This window comes from Lipotes vexillifer, unplaced genomic scaffold, assembly GCF_000442215.2.
Source record: "Lipotes vexillifer unplaced genomic scaffold, Lipotes_vexillifer_v1.1 scaffold496, whole genome shotgun sequence".
Classification (NCBI taxonomy): domain Eukaryota; kingdom Metazoa; phylum Chordata; class Mammalia; order Artiodactyla; family Lipotidae; genus Lipotes; species Lipotes vexillifer.
The window spans coordinates 443,683-457,765 of NW_006786690.1; the positions used below are offsets into that span (position 1 = coordinate 443,683).

The 14,083-nt window shown below is 53.8% G+C and overlaps 1 protein-coding gene across 3 annotated transcripts; it reads left to right on the forward strand.

The window, feature by feature from the left end:
* Nucleotides 1-1,161: 1,161 nt before the first annotated feature.
* Nucleotides 1,162-12,856, forward strand: FGR (FGR proto-oncogene, Src family tyrosine kinase). Of its 3 annotated transcripts, none has more exons than XM_007459084.1 (13): nt 1,162-1,296; nt 2,326-2,388; nt 3,353-3,585; nt 4,058-4,160; nt 4,980-5,078; nt 8,382-8,485; nt 8,721-8,870; nt 9,520-9,675; nt 9,773-9,952; nt 10,549-10,625; nt 10,862-11,015; nt 11,789-11,920; nt 12,029-12,856. In XM_007459084.1, exons 3-13 carry the CDS (start codon nt 3,366-3,368, stop codon nt 12,235-12,237), a joined length of 1,584 nt encoding a protein of 527 aa, XP_007459146.1. In that variant the 5' UTR covers nt 1,162-1,296; nt 2,326-2,388; nt 3,353-3,365; the 3' UTR covers nt 12,238-12,856. The 3 variants fall into 3 exon arrangements, with proteins under 3 accessions (XP_007459146.1, XP_007459147.1, XP_007459145.1); XM_007459085.1 differs by lacking the exon at nt 1,162-1,296 and adding an exon at nt 1,510-1,704; XM_007459083.1 differs by lacking the exons at nt 1,162-1,296; nt 2,326-2,388 and having other exon boundaries at nt 3,336-3,585; nt 12,029-12,843.
* The last annotated feature ends 1,227 nt before the right edge of the window (nt 12,857-14,083 follow it).

The window sequence follows — 14,083 nt, forward strand, 5'->3', positions numbered from 1 at the left end:
CAGTGTACCAGGATACCCTCACCCCTGCCCCCGCTGCCTTGCCAGGGCTCTCCCTAAGCCCACAGAGCCTTCTGCCTCCTTCTCGGAAGCTGACAGTTTCTGAACCCGCATTCCACTCCAGGCATGCAGAATTCTGGGCTCCCCTTAGGCTGATTTGAAAACATTGTGGTAACAGGTACCTGTGTATTGTTGGAAGTGGCCGCATTGTATCTAAGTGGGGACCCAAGAGGTTGTATAAGTTTGTATCTCTTACAGAGGGGAGCTCTGTGTGGGTCTGTAACTCAGGGATGGGGGAGCTACATATATCTCTGGGTTTCCCTCTGGGGGCTCTGTGCACCTGTGCATGCTTGCAGGAATGGCTGTAATCATCTGTGTCTGTGACCAGGCAATGGAGAGAAGTGGTTCAGATCCTGGAACCAAACGCCAGGATACATCATCTGTGTGACCTTGGGCAAGTTTCTAAACCTCTCTGTGCCTCAGTTGCCTTATCAATAATTATAATACCTCGTAGAGTTGTCGTGAGAATAAAATGAGGTAATATATATAAAGCGTTGAATGCAGTGGCTGGCACAGAGAAAGTGCTATAAATCCTCCATATGCTATTCTTTGGGAGAGGCTGTGTGCGTGTGTGCGTGTGTGTGTGTGTGTGTGTGTAGATGGGTGAGGGCTGAAGGTGTGTGTGTATTCACAGATGTCTGCATCTGTTAATCTGTACAGAGGAGCTCAGAGTCTCTGTGTGAGGCGCTGCGTGTAGCTGAGGTGACGTGTGTGCGTCTGAGAAGGTGTTGGGAGGGCCGTGTGGACCTGCGTGTAGGGCTCTGTGTTGTTTCAGATGTGCAATGTGTCTTCCTGTGAGAAGACCTCCATTCTCACCCTATAACCTTTGTTTTCATCTTACCCGCATCTGTTTCCTCAGTGCCTGAAATCCCCTCCCTTAGCTCTAGATGCCCCCCACCTCCACATCTATTCTCTCCCTGAGTCTAACCAGCCCTGTAGCCCTTCAGACAGTGGCTTCACCCCAGGGGAGGGGTCCTGAGGTGAAGATCTCGGCAATGGCTTGGTGAACAGGGCCTATTTTGGGGCTCAAACCACAGCCTGCCTCACAGTTCACCACATGGGTGTCACACACACACACACACACACACACACACACACACACACACACACATGGGAGAATGGTTACAGTGGAGCATGAGACAGGCTGGTGGGTCTAGAGTGGGAGTCAGGGCACTGATGTGACAGAGCCATCAGCTAAGCACCTGGATCCAGTGGATCCAGGAAGGCTTCCTGGAAGAGGTGAGTAGTGCTGGGTAGGAGGGGCAGGACCCATAGAGAAGATGGGGGAGGCTATCCATAAAGGGAACTGGACTTGGGATTTGAGAAAAGCAAGACCGGGCACCTGTCCCAAGGATCCTTGAGCCCCTCTGGGAGAAATCAGGGTTCACTGGGTTGGTGAACCCTCTCATATCTCATATCTGAGGAAACCGAGCCCTCTCCCCAGCAGTTCCTCTCTGAGTGTTGCAATGGCAGAGTTTCTGGAGGGGCGTGGAGATCCCTTGCTCAATGACCTGCCTGCCGTGTCACTCAGAGGACACAGCTACCAGGAAAGGCTTGGCTCACTTAGGGGTTCCCCAAGGGACCCTGGTGGCTCTGGCTTCTGACCTGGGCCTTCCCCTGATGTGGGGATAAGAACAAGCTCTGGAGGTAGGTGTCCACCTGCACTCAGCTACCAGATATAGTCCTGGGGTTGCCAGGGTTTACCCAGCCCAGGGTGGGAACAGAGGCAGCGCCCGGAGGCTGGGCTTGTTTTTTAGGAGACAGTGACCAGAGGCCTGTAGTGAGCTGAGCAGGGCCTGACAGAAATCCTATTAGAGACATGGGTCTAACCCAAAGATACGAGTGTGTGAGTGTACGAGTCTGTTAGCCTGAGAGGCAGCCTGTGGCGTGTGTGCCTGTGTGTGCTACCATGCGTCAGAGCCTGGGCTCGTGTGAGAGTTAGTTGTGTTGGTGTGTGGCAGTGCTGGGGAGCACACTCATGCAAGTGTGCGCTGTGAGTACTGGTGTGTGACTGTGTGCTGCCATGGGTGCTACTCTATGTGTTGGTGTGTCAGGTGGATATGAGTGCGAGAGGGCTGGTGTGGTGGCGTGTCCGGTCTGGGGGTGGATGTATAAGTGAGCCGGGGCTGTGGGAAGGAAAATGAAGGCAGAAGGCACGCTAGGGCCGAGCCCGGGCCCCCTGGCTTCCCGGAGAGGACAGGCGCCGGCATCTGGCTGCAGGAACACTGGGAGAAACTTCACCTTCCGTGTCCTCTGTCTCGCCTTCAGGTCTCTGGCCCCTCCCAAGGACCATGCCACAGCCCCACTGACCCAGGAGTAGGGGCCTGAGGGGTGAGTGGGAGGAATGGGGACTGAGGGCTCTCAGGGTCAGGAAATGGGGTAGGGGTGGCCTTTCTGGGCCCCACAATTCCTCACAGCCCCCTCCTCCCACAAGGACCCTGTTGCTAGGTAACAGATGGGGGAGCTGGAATGAGGCAGCTTGAAAGGCCAGAGGCTGGACCCATGACAGGAAATGGCCTTGATCCCCCTCTGCAGGGAAGCTCCAGGTGCAGGCACACAGCCCTCACACACACTTACACACAAACACACATTGATACATAGACATGCACACACACACACAGAGACACACACATACCCACAGAGACATGCACACCTACTTACACAGACCTACACACACAGATACACACACGCAGACAGGCACAAATACTCCCACTCAGGGCTATGCACACAGCTGTGACACACAGATACAGAGGCACCCACTCACACACACACACCTGCATGCACAGTCACACACACACAGGCACACACATGCACGCTCACACAGAAACACATGCATACGTAATACTCATACAGACATGAACACACAGTCATCACATGCAATAAACATACACACACAGACGCAGACATTCACAAAAGGCTGCACACACACACCAGCAAACTCACAAATACTCAGAGATACACACACAAGCACGCTGACGGAGTCACGGAAACCCAACACATTGAAGCACTAGGAGGCAAAAATATGTAAATGAACAGAGCAACATGGTGAAGCAGAAAACCAGCCCCATGGAGGAGACGCATACTCTCTCCACACACACTAAGGCAGCTGGGGGGGTGGACGCAACGGTGGCCCTGCCCCACCTTTATCCCTCACTAGGGAGGACACCCCCTACTCCAGGCCTGAGAGAGGAAGCTGCATGCCTGCGTGAGTGTGTGTGTGCAAGCGTGCGTGCATGTGTGCCTAGGGTGGCATATCTGGCAGGGGCCCCAAGTGAAGCATGCCCCCGTTCTGTAGCAGGGCACGTGGAATGGGCTGTGTGTTCTGCAAGAAGTTGGAGCTGGGGCCCAAGGAGGATGGTGGCCTGGAAGAGGACTTCAGGGGCTACGGGGCTGCAGACGGCTGTGGCCCTGCCCCTACTCAGGGCTGGCCTGCATCCTCCTTCGCCCATATCCCCAACTACAACAATTTCTCCCCTCAGCCCGCCAGCCCCGCCTTCCTCAATGGGGGCACCATCAGGGGCATCTCAGGTGAGTCCAATGGGCTGGAGTCAGGCACTGACTGGACCCTGGCAGGACCTAGGGGAAGGAGAGACTTGGACTTGCCCTTAGGAGCCTCCATTATGATTTGGGAGACACGGCCCTGCTTTTAGCGCACAGTCTGAGGGAGTATGTACAGCCCTACCCTCAGAAACCCCAGTCTGAGGGGGAGACATAGTTCTGTTCCCAGTCTGAGAGAAGGACTCTGATGACAGATGCCGGTGGGAAGTCTGCTTGGTCGGGGAGAGCAGAAGCGACTCCCCAGGGAGACCCCAAGGGGGGAGGGATGGGCTTGAAGGTGTGTGTCCTGAATCCATGTCCAAAGCAGAACTCCACTGGATTCCAAAGACCTTTGCGATCCAGTGCACTGCAGCAGTGGGGAGGCATAGTGCCTGGCTGTGGAACAGGACTCTGGGGGTGCAGCCCCTGTGGTGCCCCCTGATGAGCAGCCCTGACTCTGCAGGGACTGGGGTGACCCTGTTCATCGCCCTTTATGACTATGAGGCCCGAACAGAGGATGACCTCACCTTCGCCAAGGGCGAGAAGTTCCACATCCTGAACAACATGTAAGTGATCAGGCCACCAGCTCAGGACACGGCCTAAACTGGGAGCAGGACCCAGAGAGGAATCCTACCTGGTCCTTGTCCTCAGAAAACTCTAGCTTAGCTGGGGAGGGATACTTGACAATCACAAGCCGGGGTGGTTGCTACTATGTAGGGGAAGCCTGAGGAACTATGGGCACAGAAAGAATACCAGCCATGGTCTCCAGGGTAGTAGTGATCAGGGCAGGCTTTCTGGAAGTGATTTCTAAGCTGAGACTAGAAAAATGAATAGACATTGAAAGAAGGGGTGAGAAAAAAGGAAGAGAGAGCGAGAGAAAATGAAACTAGAGAGAATGAAACTAAATGATGACTTCTGGAAACCACCAAGTGGTTCAGTATAGGTGGGCCATAAAGTATGAAGTGCAGAACAGAGAGAGCAGATCCTGGAGAGGTGGGTGGGAACAGATTCTGCAGGGCTTTTTAAGCCATCTTGAGGAGTCTGGATTTTATCAAGAAGGAAATATAGCCATTGGAGGGGTTTTTTAATGGAGAAATGACCTAGTTAGCTGTCCACTGCCCGCCCAAACCCCAGCCCAGCTGAAGTGCCAGAAAAGAAAGCCAGGAGGCCCAGATGTCCCCAAACATGTTCCTTCAGCAGGGAGAAGCTCCCGGGGCAGCTGCAGTGGCTGGGGGCAGAACAGACGAAAGCCTTGGGGAGGGTGTGTACCCAAGGTGAGGGGTTGGCAGGGCCAGTGTCCACCTGATCCTCGGTGTGAGCCTGCCTGGCCCCATGGTGCCTCAGGGGCTGGGTTGCCAACGCCGCCGCCTGTTCTGTGCCTTCAGCGAGGGTGACTGGTGGGAGGCTCGGTCCCTCAGCTCTGGACAAGCTGGCTACATTCCCAGCAACTACGTGGCCCCTGTGGACTCCATCCAGGCTGAAGAGTAAGTAGGGGTTGTGGGGAGGCCAGCCTTACAGACAGGACCCTGGAGTCCAGACTCAAGGCCAAGTCTTGGCAAGTCACAGCTCCACTCTGAGCCTGTCTCCTTACCTATAATTCTGTAAGATCTTTGTGAGGATAAAAAGATAATAATGATGGGATTCCCTGGTGGCGCAGTGGTTGGGAGTCCGCCTGCCGATGCAAGGGACACGGGTTCGTGCCCCAGTCTGGGAGGATCCCACATGACACGGAGCGGCTGGGCCCGTGAGCCATGGCTGCTGAGCCTGCGCGTCCAGAGCCTGTGCTCCGCAACGCGAGAGGCCACAGCAGTGAGAGGCCCGCGCACCGCAAAAAAAAAAAAAAGATAATAATGATGACACTAAGAGTAGGTAAATATTATCTAGCACATACTGTGTTCTGGACACTATTCAAAGTGCTTCCTGTGCATTAGCAAAGTTAGAAACTAATAGAATCCTATTTTATAGATGAGGAAACTGAGGCACAGAGAAATTAAATATCCTGCCCAGTTCACATGGCTAGTAAGTAGGTGGAGCTGGTATTTGAACCCAGATAGTCTGGCTACATTTGCTAAGCATTATATATATATAGCCTCTTGGAGATAACAACAGTGTATGAACTTTAAAAAAAAATTGTAAGGTGCTGAACAGATGGAAGGGGGCATTACTTAGAATTAATTCTATTAAGGAATCAGGGAAGTATCATTTATGGAGTATCTTGATGTAATTGAGATACTGTGACAGATACTTTACCTATCTAGATTCGTTTAATTCTCACAGTAACACTATGGATATTATTATTGTCCCATTTTACAGATGAGGAAACTGAGGCTCATAAAAACTCTTTATCTAGCCTCACGTATACATACATATATGGGAAAAGTAAAGATTGGAGAGACGGCAGAATGGGAGTCACCAGGACTTGGTGACTGATTTGCCATTGGGCTATGGGGAGTGGGAGGAATCCAGGGTGACCCAAAACCTTCTTGAGGAACTGAGTGGGTGCCATTTGCTAAAGTGGGGAACACAGGAGCAGGTACAGATACATGAGCGAGCTTGTTAGGTTGAATTCGTGGAGAGGAACACCCACATGGAAGAGACGGCCAGCAATTAGATTAGGTTGTGCTTTGTATGCGAGGTGCCCAGCCCATGCCAAGCCATGCCCCTGAATTAGCCCAGAGGAAGGGGCATCTTATTCTCATTGGAACTAAGGCTCCTTAGTTTGTTTGCTGTGGCTCCTGCAGAGGGCACACCTGGGCTGGGTTGGCAGGACTCTTCAGAGTGGAGATGATAAATAGAGCTGCACAGGGGAGCGAAGGAAGAGGAGGGAGAAAGAGATTGGCCCTAGGACCCAACTTTGGAAAGAGCTGTTGGAAAACCAGGCCAGGCGAAGTCAGAACAGCCAAGAGGGTGGAGGGGAGGTTTCAGGAAACAAGAGAGGGAGTGTCAGAGGCTGCCACTGGATTTGGCAGTGGGGGTGACCTTGGTGAGAGATCTCTCCACGTGAAGTGGGGGTGGAGGCCAGACAGCAGAGCCTGGGAGGGAGTGGGAGGTGAGGAAGTAGAGACCCGAGTGTGAAGTGTGCTTTTTCAAGTGAAGGAAGGTGAGAGATATAGCAGAATGTTGATGGCAGGATAGAGCTTAGAACGGTTTCCTTTGGGGAAGGAAGAAATGTGGGCATATGTAGAGGCTGGTGGTGGGATGGAGAGGCTGCAGATGGGGGCTGGTCGGTGGGGGAGAGGTGTCCTTGAGCAGATGGGAGTGAACGGGGTCCTGAGCTCAAATGGGATGAGGCCGTCATCTGGAGAGGGTGGTAGGAGGCATGGAGGAGAGGCGAGGTGATGAAGCGGAAGATGAGAGGTTTGGGGGTCCACATCTCGGCGGCAGTGTTGTGAAGTTCAGAGAGGCACTCCAGGCAGTGTCATGGTTAAGAACAGTGTCGCGGTAAGAGCGCATGCCCTAGAGCAGACAGCTTGCGTTCCTATTCTGGCAGCACAGCTTAAGAGTCGAGTGGCAGTGGGTAAGTTGCTTAACCACTAGGCATTTCAATTTTCTCGTCTGCCTAATGGTTAATAATAGTACCTACTTCACAGTGTTGTTGTAAGAATTAACTGAATACGTATATGTATGACAGCAGAGCCTGACACAAAATACGTGCCGTTATGATTGTGTCAATTATTAAGGAAGCGGCTAAGGTCATGGGTGTGAGGGGGGGCAGAGCACTGATAAAACTTGGGAATGTGTTCTGTCTGCATAGTGCTTCAACGGTTTCTCCTTTCCCACCCTGCCTGTCCTCCTGGACACGCTATTCGCCAGTGCCTTCCCCTCTTCCCCAAACTGTGCATAGTACCCAGGTATGGATTGACAGTCCCAGAGTTCACTGAGACTGCCACCTCCCTTGATTTGAAAACTATGCTCCTTTTAATTCAGCCCAAGATGGCCACAGGCCAATTTAGTGATCAAATGACATCTGAGTCTTCTATGACACCTACGGTCACCTCGACTCTCCCAGTGTACTCTCACAGTTGGTTTCAGGCTACAGTTCAGTCCCAGGAAGAATATCCAAGAGACAGCAGGGATGCTTGAGGTCTGAGGTTGAAGTGGAGACTTAGAACAACATCCAGATTTAAGAGAGTGGAGGAAAAGCAGCAGTCAGAGCTGAGCAGGAGCAGTCAAAAAGAGGGGAAGAGGGAGTTCCCTGTCAGTCCAGTGGTTAGGGCTCGGCGCTTTCGCTGTCGTGGCTCGGGTTCAATCTCCGGTCAGGGAATTAAGATCCCACAAGCCACGAGGTGCGGCTGAGGGGGAAAAAAAAAGGAGGGGAAGAGAAGCAGGAAGGGGTGTCGTTCTGGACGACAAATGAGGAAAGGGTTTGAGATGTGTGCAGGGAGAGGAATCTGAGCGACTGCCTGCGATGGTGGGGAAAGAAGTAGGGTGGGTGGCAAAGGATTTCAGGTAGAGCTCATCAGCCAACCCTGTGGGCAGGTCAGTTCCCCTCTCTGTGCCTCAAGTTCCTCATCTGTAAATGAGCCTATGGAAGAAGCGGTAGTGAGATGGACCCTGATGAGGTCACTGATGACCGGGGTTCTAGCAATTTAAATTCAAGAGAAACCCAGAGAGTGGAGGGAAGTCTAACCTTTATTGGGCACCTTCTGTGTACCAGGCATTCGACATTCGCCTTCTCTGTGATCCTCCTAATCAGGTTGAATCTTGGCTAGTGAGGTGACTTTTCCCAGGAGGCTGAGTTGGGGGTTGAACTGGGTGTATCTGACTCTTGCCTGCCCTCCCAACAGGTGGTACTTTGGAAAGATCGGGAGGAAGGACGCAGAGAGGCAGCTGCTCTCCCTGGGGAACCCCCGGGGGGCCTTTCTCATTCGAGAGAGCGAGACCACCAAAGGTGGGGCTGTGCCACTGACCATATAACAGGGAAGCCTAGCCATTAGGGGGAGGCTAGGAGCAGTGGGGTGGGGCTTGGGACAGGGCCATGACTGGGACAGGGTTGGAGGGGCAGAGCTAAAACTGGGACTGGGTTCAGGGGATGTGGCCATCCAACCTCAGAGTCCCCAGCCTTTTGGGCCTCCCAGACTGGGGATGACGAGGAAAGCTGGCCCAAAGGTGACCCTTGCCCACAGGCGCCTACTCCCTGTCCATCCGGGATTGGGACCAGGCCAGAGGCGATCACGTGAAGCATTACAAGATCCGCAAGCTGGACACAGGTGGCTACTATATCACCACGAGGGCTCAGTTCGACTCGGTACAGGAGCTGGTGCAGCACTACCTTGGTGAGGACAGCCCTCAAGGCTGGCGTGTGCTTCAGATTCCTGAACCAATCCGCTGAGACTGAGGCCCAGATAAGGGGCTCCCAAAGCAGTAGTGGCTGGACCAGAACTGGAACCCAAATATCCGGGCTCCCAGCCCAAATCCTGCTCTGTAGGTTTCCAGAGGAAACTGAGGCATGAAGCTGTCCATGGCCAAAGGATGCCCTCTAATGTCTGAGCTGGGTAGGAGACTGAGTGGACCTGATTTGGAGGATGGGCTGTGGGGTTGAGGGGAAGGTTAGCATCCATGCCTGGTTTCTGCTTTGGTTGGTTAGGCCAAGGATAGGTCTGTGGAAGGGTGAGGGCTTCATGTCCACACCTTTGTCTGGAATTCCCAAATCCATTTCTACCTGTCAGGCCCAGCTGGAGGCCACCTCTTGTGCGAAGGCCCCCAATCCTTTCAGGGATCATCTCTCCCTCTGGTGCCACCTCCTTCCCCGGGCACCAACATGTTCACCTACTCAGTGGACCAGGTTGCCTTCTGCCCTGGCCTGTGACCTCAGCTATGTCCTAGTTCCTTATAACTGATCTTGGGGGCTGGGGTGGGGTGAAGAATGTGTGGGCCATTCTGGTCTGCCTTTGACCTCCAACCTCCCAATCCCCCACTGCCCAGAGGTGAACGATGGGCTGTGCCACCTGCTCACAGCGGCCTGCACCACCGTGAAGCCGCAGACGCTGGGCCTGGCCAAGGACGCCTGGGAGATCAGCCGCAGCTCCATCGCGCTCGAGCGGCGGCTGGGTACCGGCTGCTTCGGGGATGTGTGGCTGGGTACGGAGGTCCTGGGAGCGGGGTCCAGGGCCCGAGGCAGGGGCGAGGGCTTTGGGACGGCGGCGAGCCGGTCCTGACAAGCCTTTCCGCCCGACAGGCATGTGGAACGGCAGCACGAAGGTGGCGGTGAAGACGCTGAAGCCGGGCACCATGTCCCCGAAGGCCTTCCTGGCGGAGGCGCAGATCATGAAGCTGCTGCGCCATGACAAGCTGGTGCAGCTGTACGCAGTGGTGTCGCAGGAGCCCATCTACATCGTGACAGAATTCCTGTGCCACGGTGAGGGATGGGGTCATGATGCGGAGTCTGGGAGGGCGGGATTTGGGGCGAAGTTAAGGTGCGTGTCTCTGGGGGAGGAACTTGGGTGGCGACTTGGGATGGGGCGAGGAACAATGGGCAGGGTCCGAGTGTGGGGCCGGAATGAGTGAAAACACAGAAGTGCTGGGGTGGGGGCGGGGCCAAGTTAGACAGTGCGGGCCCGGGCTGGGGGCGGAGCCTTTACCTGGGGGCGGAGCCTCGTGGGTGGTCAGCTGGTGGGTGGAGCTTGGGCGAGTGAAGGCGGGATCTGTGATGAGGAAGGATCTGGTGCAGAGTCTTAGTGGGGCTTGTCTACGGAGGATGGAGGAAGAGAAGAAACGAGAGGTGCGCAGAATCAGGGTGTCTGTGAGAGTAGGGCCTGGGTGAGATCTGTGAGGGGTTGAGGCACCTGGCAAAATCCTGATTGGGGGCGGATCTAGGGTGAGAGGCCTGGGAGCAAGGGGTAGGGTGAAACTATGTGAGAGGAGTCATGGAGAGGGGCGAGGCCAAGCGAGAGAAGGCAAGCCTGGAGCTGCGAGTAGCGTCTTGACGCTGATTTTTTGAGTTCTCCTCCCCAGGTAGCTTGCTGGAGTTCCTCAAGGACCAGGAGGGCCGGGGTTTGAGGCTGCCCCAACTGGTGGACATGGCAGCACAGGTGAACTGGGACAACAGCCTTTATCTCTCAGAGCCCCTCCTATTATTTTCCACAAATCCCTGTGTCCTCAAATGCCTAGCCTACCTCTGGAAGTGCAGCCCCAGCCCCTGGATCATCTGTGCGACCTGAGGCAGGGCACTGCCCCTCTCTTTGAGCCCCAGTCTGGAAAGTGGGTTTTTCAAATGATCCCTCATGCAAACCTCGGTGTTCCCATCTCTCTATACCTTCGCCCCCAGGTAGCTGAGGGCATGGCCTACATGGAGCGCATGAACTACATCCACCGAGACCTGAGGGCAGCCAACATCCTTGTGGGGGAGCGGCTGCTGTGCAAGATTGCTGACTTTGGGCTGGCCCGTCTCATCGAGGATGATGAATACAACCCCCAGCAAGGTGCCCTGCCTCACCCCACCTTCCAAGAGCTCCCCAGTGTACCAAGGGGCTGCCATGGGGCCCCACCTTCCCGCAGACCATCCGGGACATTCCCTCTCTGATGTAGTGTAAGAGGCAACTCTGGGTTCAAACCCAGCTCCTCCACTTACCAACCATGTGGCCTTGGGCAAGTCACCTAACTTCTCTGGGAACTGTCTTTTCTCACAATAAAATTCTCACTGAAAATATTCAGACAACAGTAAGTCAACAGATATTTATCAAGCACCTACTATGTGCAAGGCACTGCTATAAATCTCAAGTGAAAGACCATAGAGTGTAATAGGGAAAATGCTGTAGCCAGGATGCCTGGGTATGAATCCTAGACACTTACAAGCTGTGTGATTTGGGCAAGTTACTAACTACTCAGTGCCACCTTTTCCTCTTCTGCACAATCGGGATAACAATAGTAATAGTAAAAAATAATAATAAAACTCACAGGGCTTTCATGAAAGTTAATTGAATTAATGCACGTAAATCACTTAAAATGGTGCCTGGCACATGGTAAAGGCTATACAAGTGTTAGCTATTATTATGATGAGAATTATTACAATGTTTGTAAAGTGCCCGATACTATACTAGACACAGTAACAAGTGCTGGCTAGGTACCAGGTCTTTTCTGTTATGCCCAGAGACCTCTGTGCTTAGGGTCCCCAGTCCTAAAGATGCCATTCTCTTAATCCAGCTGTTCCCAGGGATTTCTGCACTAACTTTCCCTTCTCCCCCAATCTCCCCAGGGACCAAGTTCCCCATCAAGTGGACAGCCCCAGAGGCTGCCCTCTTTGGCAGATTCACCATCAAGTCAGATGTGTGGTCCTTTGGGATCCTGCTCACTGAACTCATCACCAAGGGCCGAGTCCCCTACGCAGGTTTGCTGGGAGGTGGGGAGGTGGAAGGGTGCTCATGGGAAGGGCTTCTTCCTGGTTGCCTCTTCAGGAGGGGCTAAGCCCCCTGACTGACAGAGCCCCACCCTCCAGGCATGAATAAACGGGAAGTGCTGGAACAGGTGGAGCATGGCTACCACATGCCGTGCCCCCCAGGCTGCCCAGCATCCCTGTACGAGGTCATGGAACACACCTGGCGTCTGGACCCGGAGGAAAGGCCTACCTTCGAGTACCTGCAGTCCTTCCTGGAGGATTACTTCACCTCCACAGAACCCCAGTACCAGCCTGGGGATGAGACATAGCCTGTTCGGGCATCAACCACCTCTCTGGGGGTGCACACCAGCCCTCCCAGTTGCCAGGGCTCTAGTCCCAAAGCCCCGCAGGCCTAGAACCCTATAGAGTCCTAGCATGTCAGAGCAAGCAAGTTGCTTTTGGCGTCATCTAGGGCAACCCATTCATTTTAAAGATGAGGCAAATCAAGGCTCGGAGATAATCCCTCACCAATTCTGGCCCCAAGCTCTATTTCTCCCTTTCCCACTTCTGCCCCTGCATGCCTCTAGTCTTCCTGTCTGCACTCCCCCCACAAAAGAAATGCTCAGATCTTGTCTAGTTATTTATAAAACTGTATATCCTTTCCCTCACTTATCTCCTGTCCCTGCTTTCCTACCCTGTCATCCCACCCTGGTCCTGGCCCCCAGAATTCACCTCCTACTCAATTCTCTCATGTCTGTGAGTTACAAAGAGAGGGAAAGACTTTGCCGGATCCCTTTCCCGCTGGGTGGATTCTGTAGTCCAGGACTGAGGTCCAAGCCCAGGGTGAAGGAGAGTGTTGCTGGGGCTCATCCCCTCTCTGAATCATGTGTGTGTTTACTGATTTTGTAAATAAGAAAAGTGACAGTGTGAATCCTTGAGCCGTGAAAATCCCTTCCTGTGGGAGGGATGGTGGTCGGTGGGAGGTGAGTGGGGTTGCTTTGGCCACTGGGAGGCAGGGGAGGTAAGAGAGCGCCCTAATGCCTACTAAGCACAGGGCACCCAAGGTGTGTTCTAGGATACCCCAAAGTCCTGAAGTTCATCCCCATGTGAGTTTAGGGCGAGTGGAGAGATGGATATAGAAGACAGGTAACTGCAGATCAAAACATCTCCTTCATTACTGATGTGGCTTTCAATCTGCATGCAGTGGTTTTGCTAATTCTTTACTTGATTTCAGCAGATTTACTGTTCATCACAGGCACCACAGAAGACCCTCAGGCCTCCCCCAGTGGGGCAGGGGGAAGACCGCAGTGGACCCTCTGCAGCTCCCCAGAAGGGACAAGGGGTGGGTGGGGAGAGGCCTGAGAGTCTAGCTCATTGGATTTCACTTGGGGCAACTGTGCCCCCAGGGGGCTTCTGGAGAGGTTTGGAGGCAGTTTTGTTAGTCACAATGACTGGGGGCTCCTACTGGCATGTAGTGGACAGGGAGGGGGGTGCTTAACAGCCTGCCATGTACCCTGCAATGAAGATTTGTTCCCCCGCGCCCGGCTCCCCCTTTGAGAGACTCCAACAGCTGATGTGCCTCCGGGTGGAAACAAGATGAACAGGGAGGGCTTCCCTGGTGGCGCAGTGGTTGAGAGTCCGCCTGCGGATGCAGGGGACGCGGGTTCGTGCCCCGGTCTGGGAAGATCCCACATGCCGCGGAGCAGCTGGGCCCGTGAGCCATGGCCGCTGAGCCTGCGCGTCCGGAGCCTGTGCTCCGCAACGGGAGAGGCCACAACAGTGAGAGGCCCGCGTACCGCAAAAAAAAAAAAAAGACAAACAGGGAATAAGGATTCCCACCTCTCCCATTAGGAAGTTGTTGACCCCTGACTTATTAAGGGAATGGCCAGGGGAAAGAGGCTGAGGGCTGGGAATCACTGCTATGCTTGGCAGACAATGACTAAGCATTGACTCTGTGAAGGGCCCTTTGCTAGGCAGGACCCTGGAAACACAGAAATGAACAAGACCTGTCCCTGTCCTAGAAGAGTTCACAGTCAGACTGGGGAGAAATAATAGTAATAATAACTCATTTATTAAGTGTCAGCTGAATGCCAGGTGTGTTTACATCCATCTTTTCATTTAACCCATTCCTGAATCTGGTTCTGTGATTAGCCCCCTCCCCCATTTACAGATGAG

Bases quoted from the DNA above. Each gene is read 5' to 3' on its own strand.
- FGR (XM_007459083.1), top strand. From the start codon at position 3,336: ATGCCCCCGTTCTGTAGCAGGGCACGTGGAATGGGCTGTGTGTTCTGC. The intron at 10,626-10,861 runs GTGAACTGGGAC...CTTCGCCCCCAG, and splicing joins TGGTGGACATGGCAGCACAG to GTAGCTGAGGGCATGGCCTA. The intron at 11,921-12,028 runs GTTTGCTGGGAG...CCCACCCTCCAG, and splicing joins GGGCCGAGTCCCCTACGCAG to GCATGAATAAACGGGAAGTG.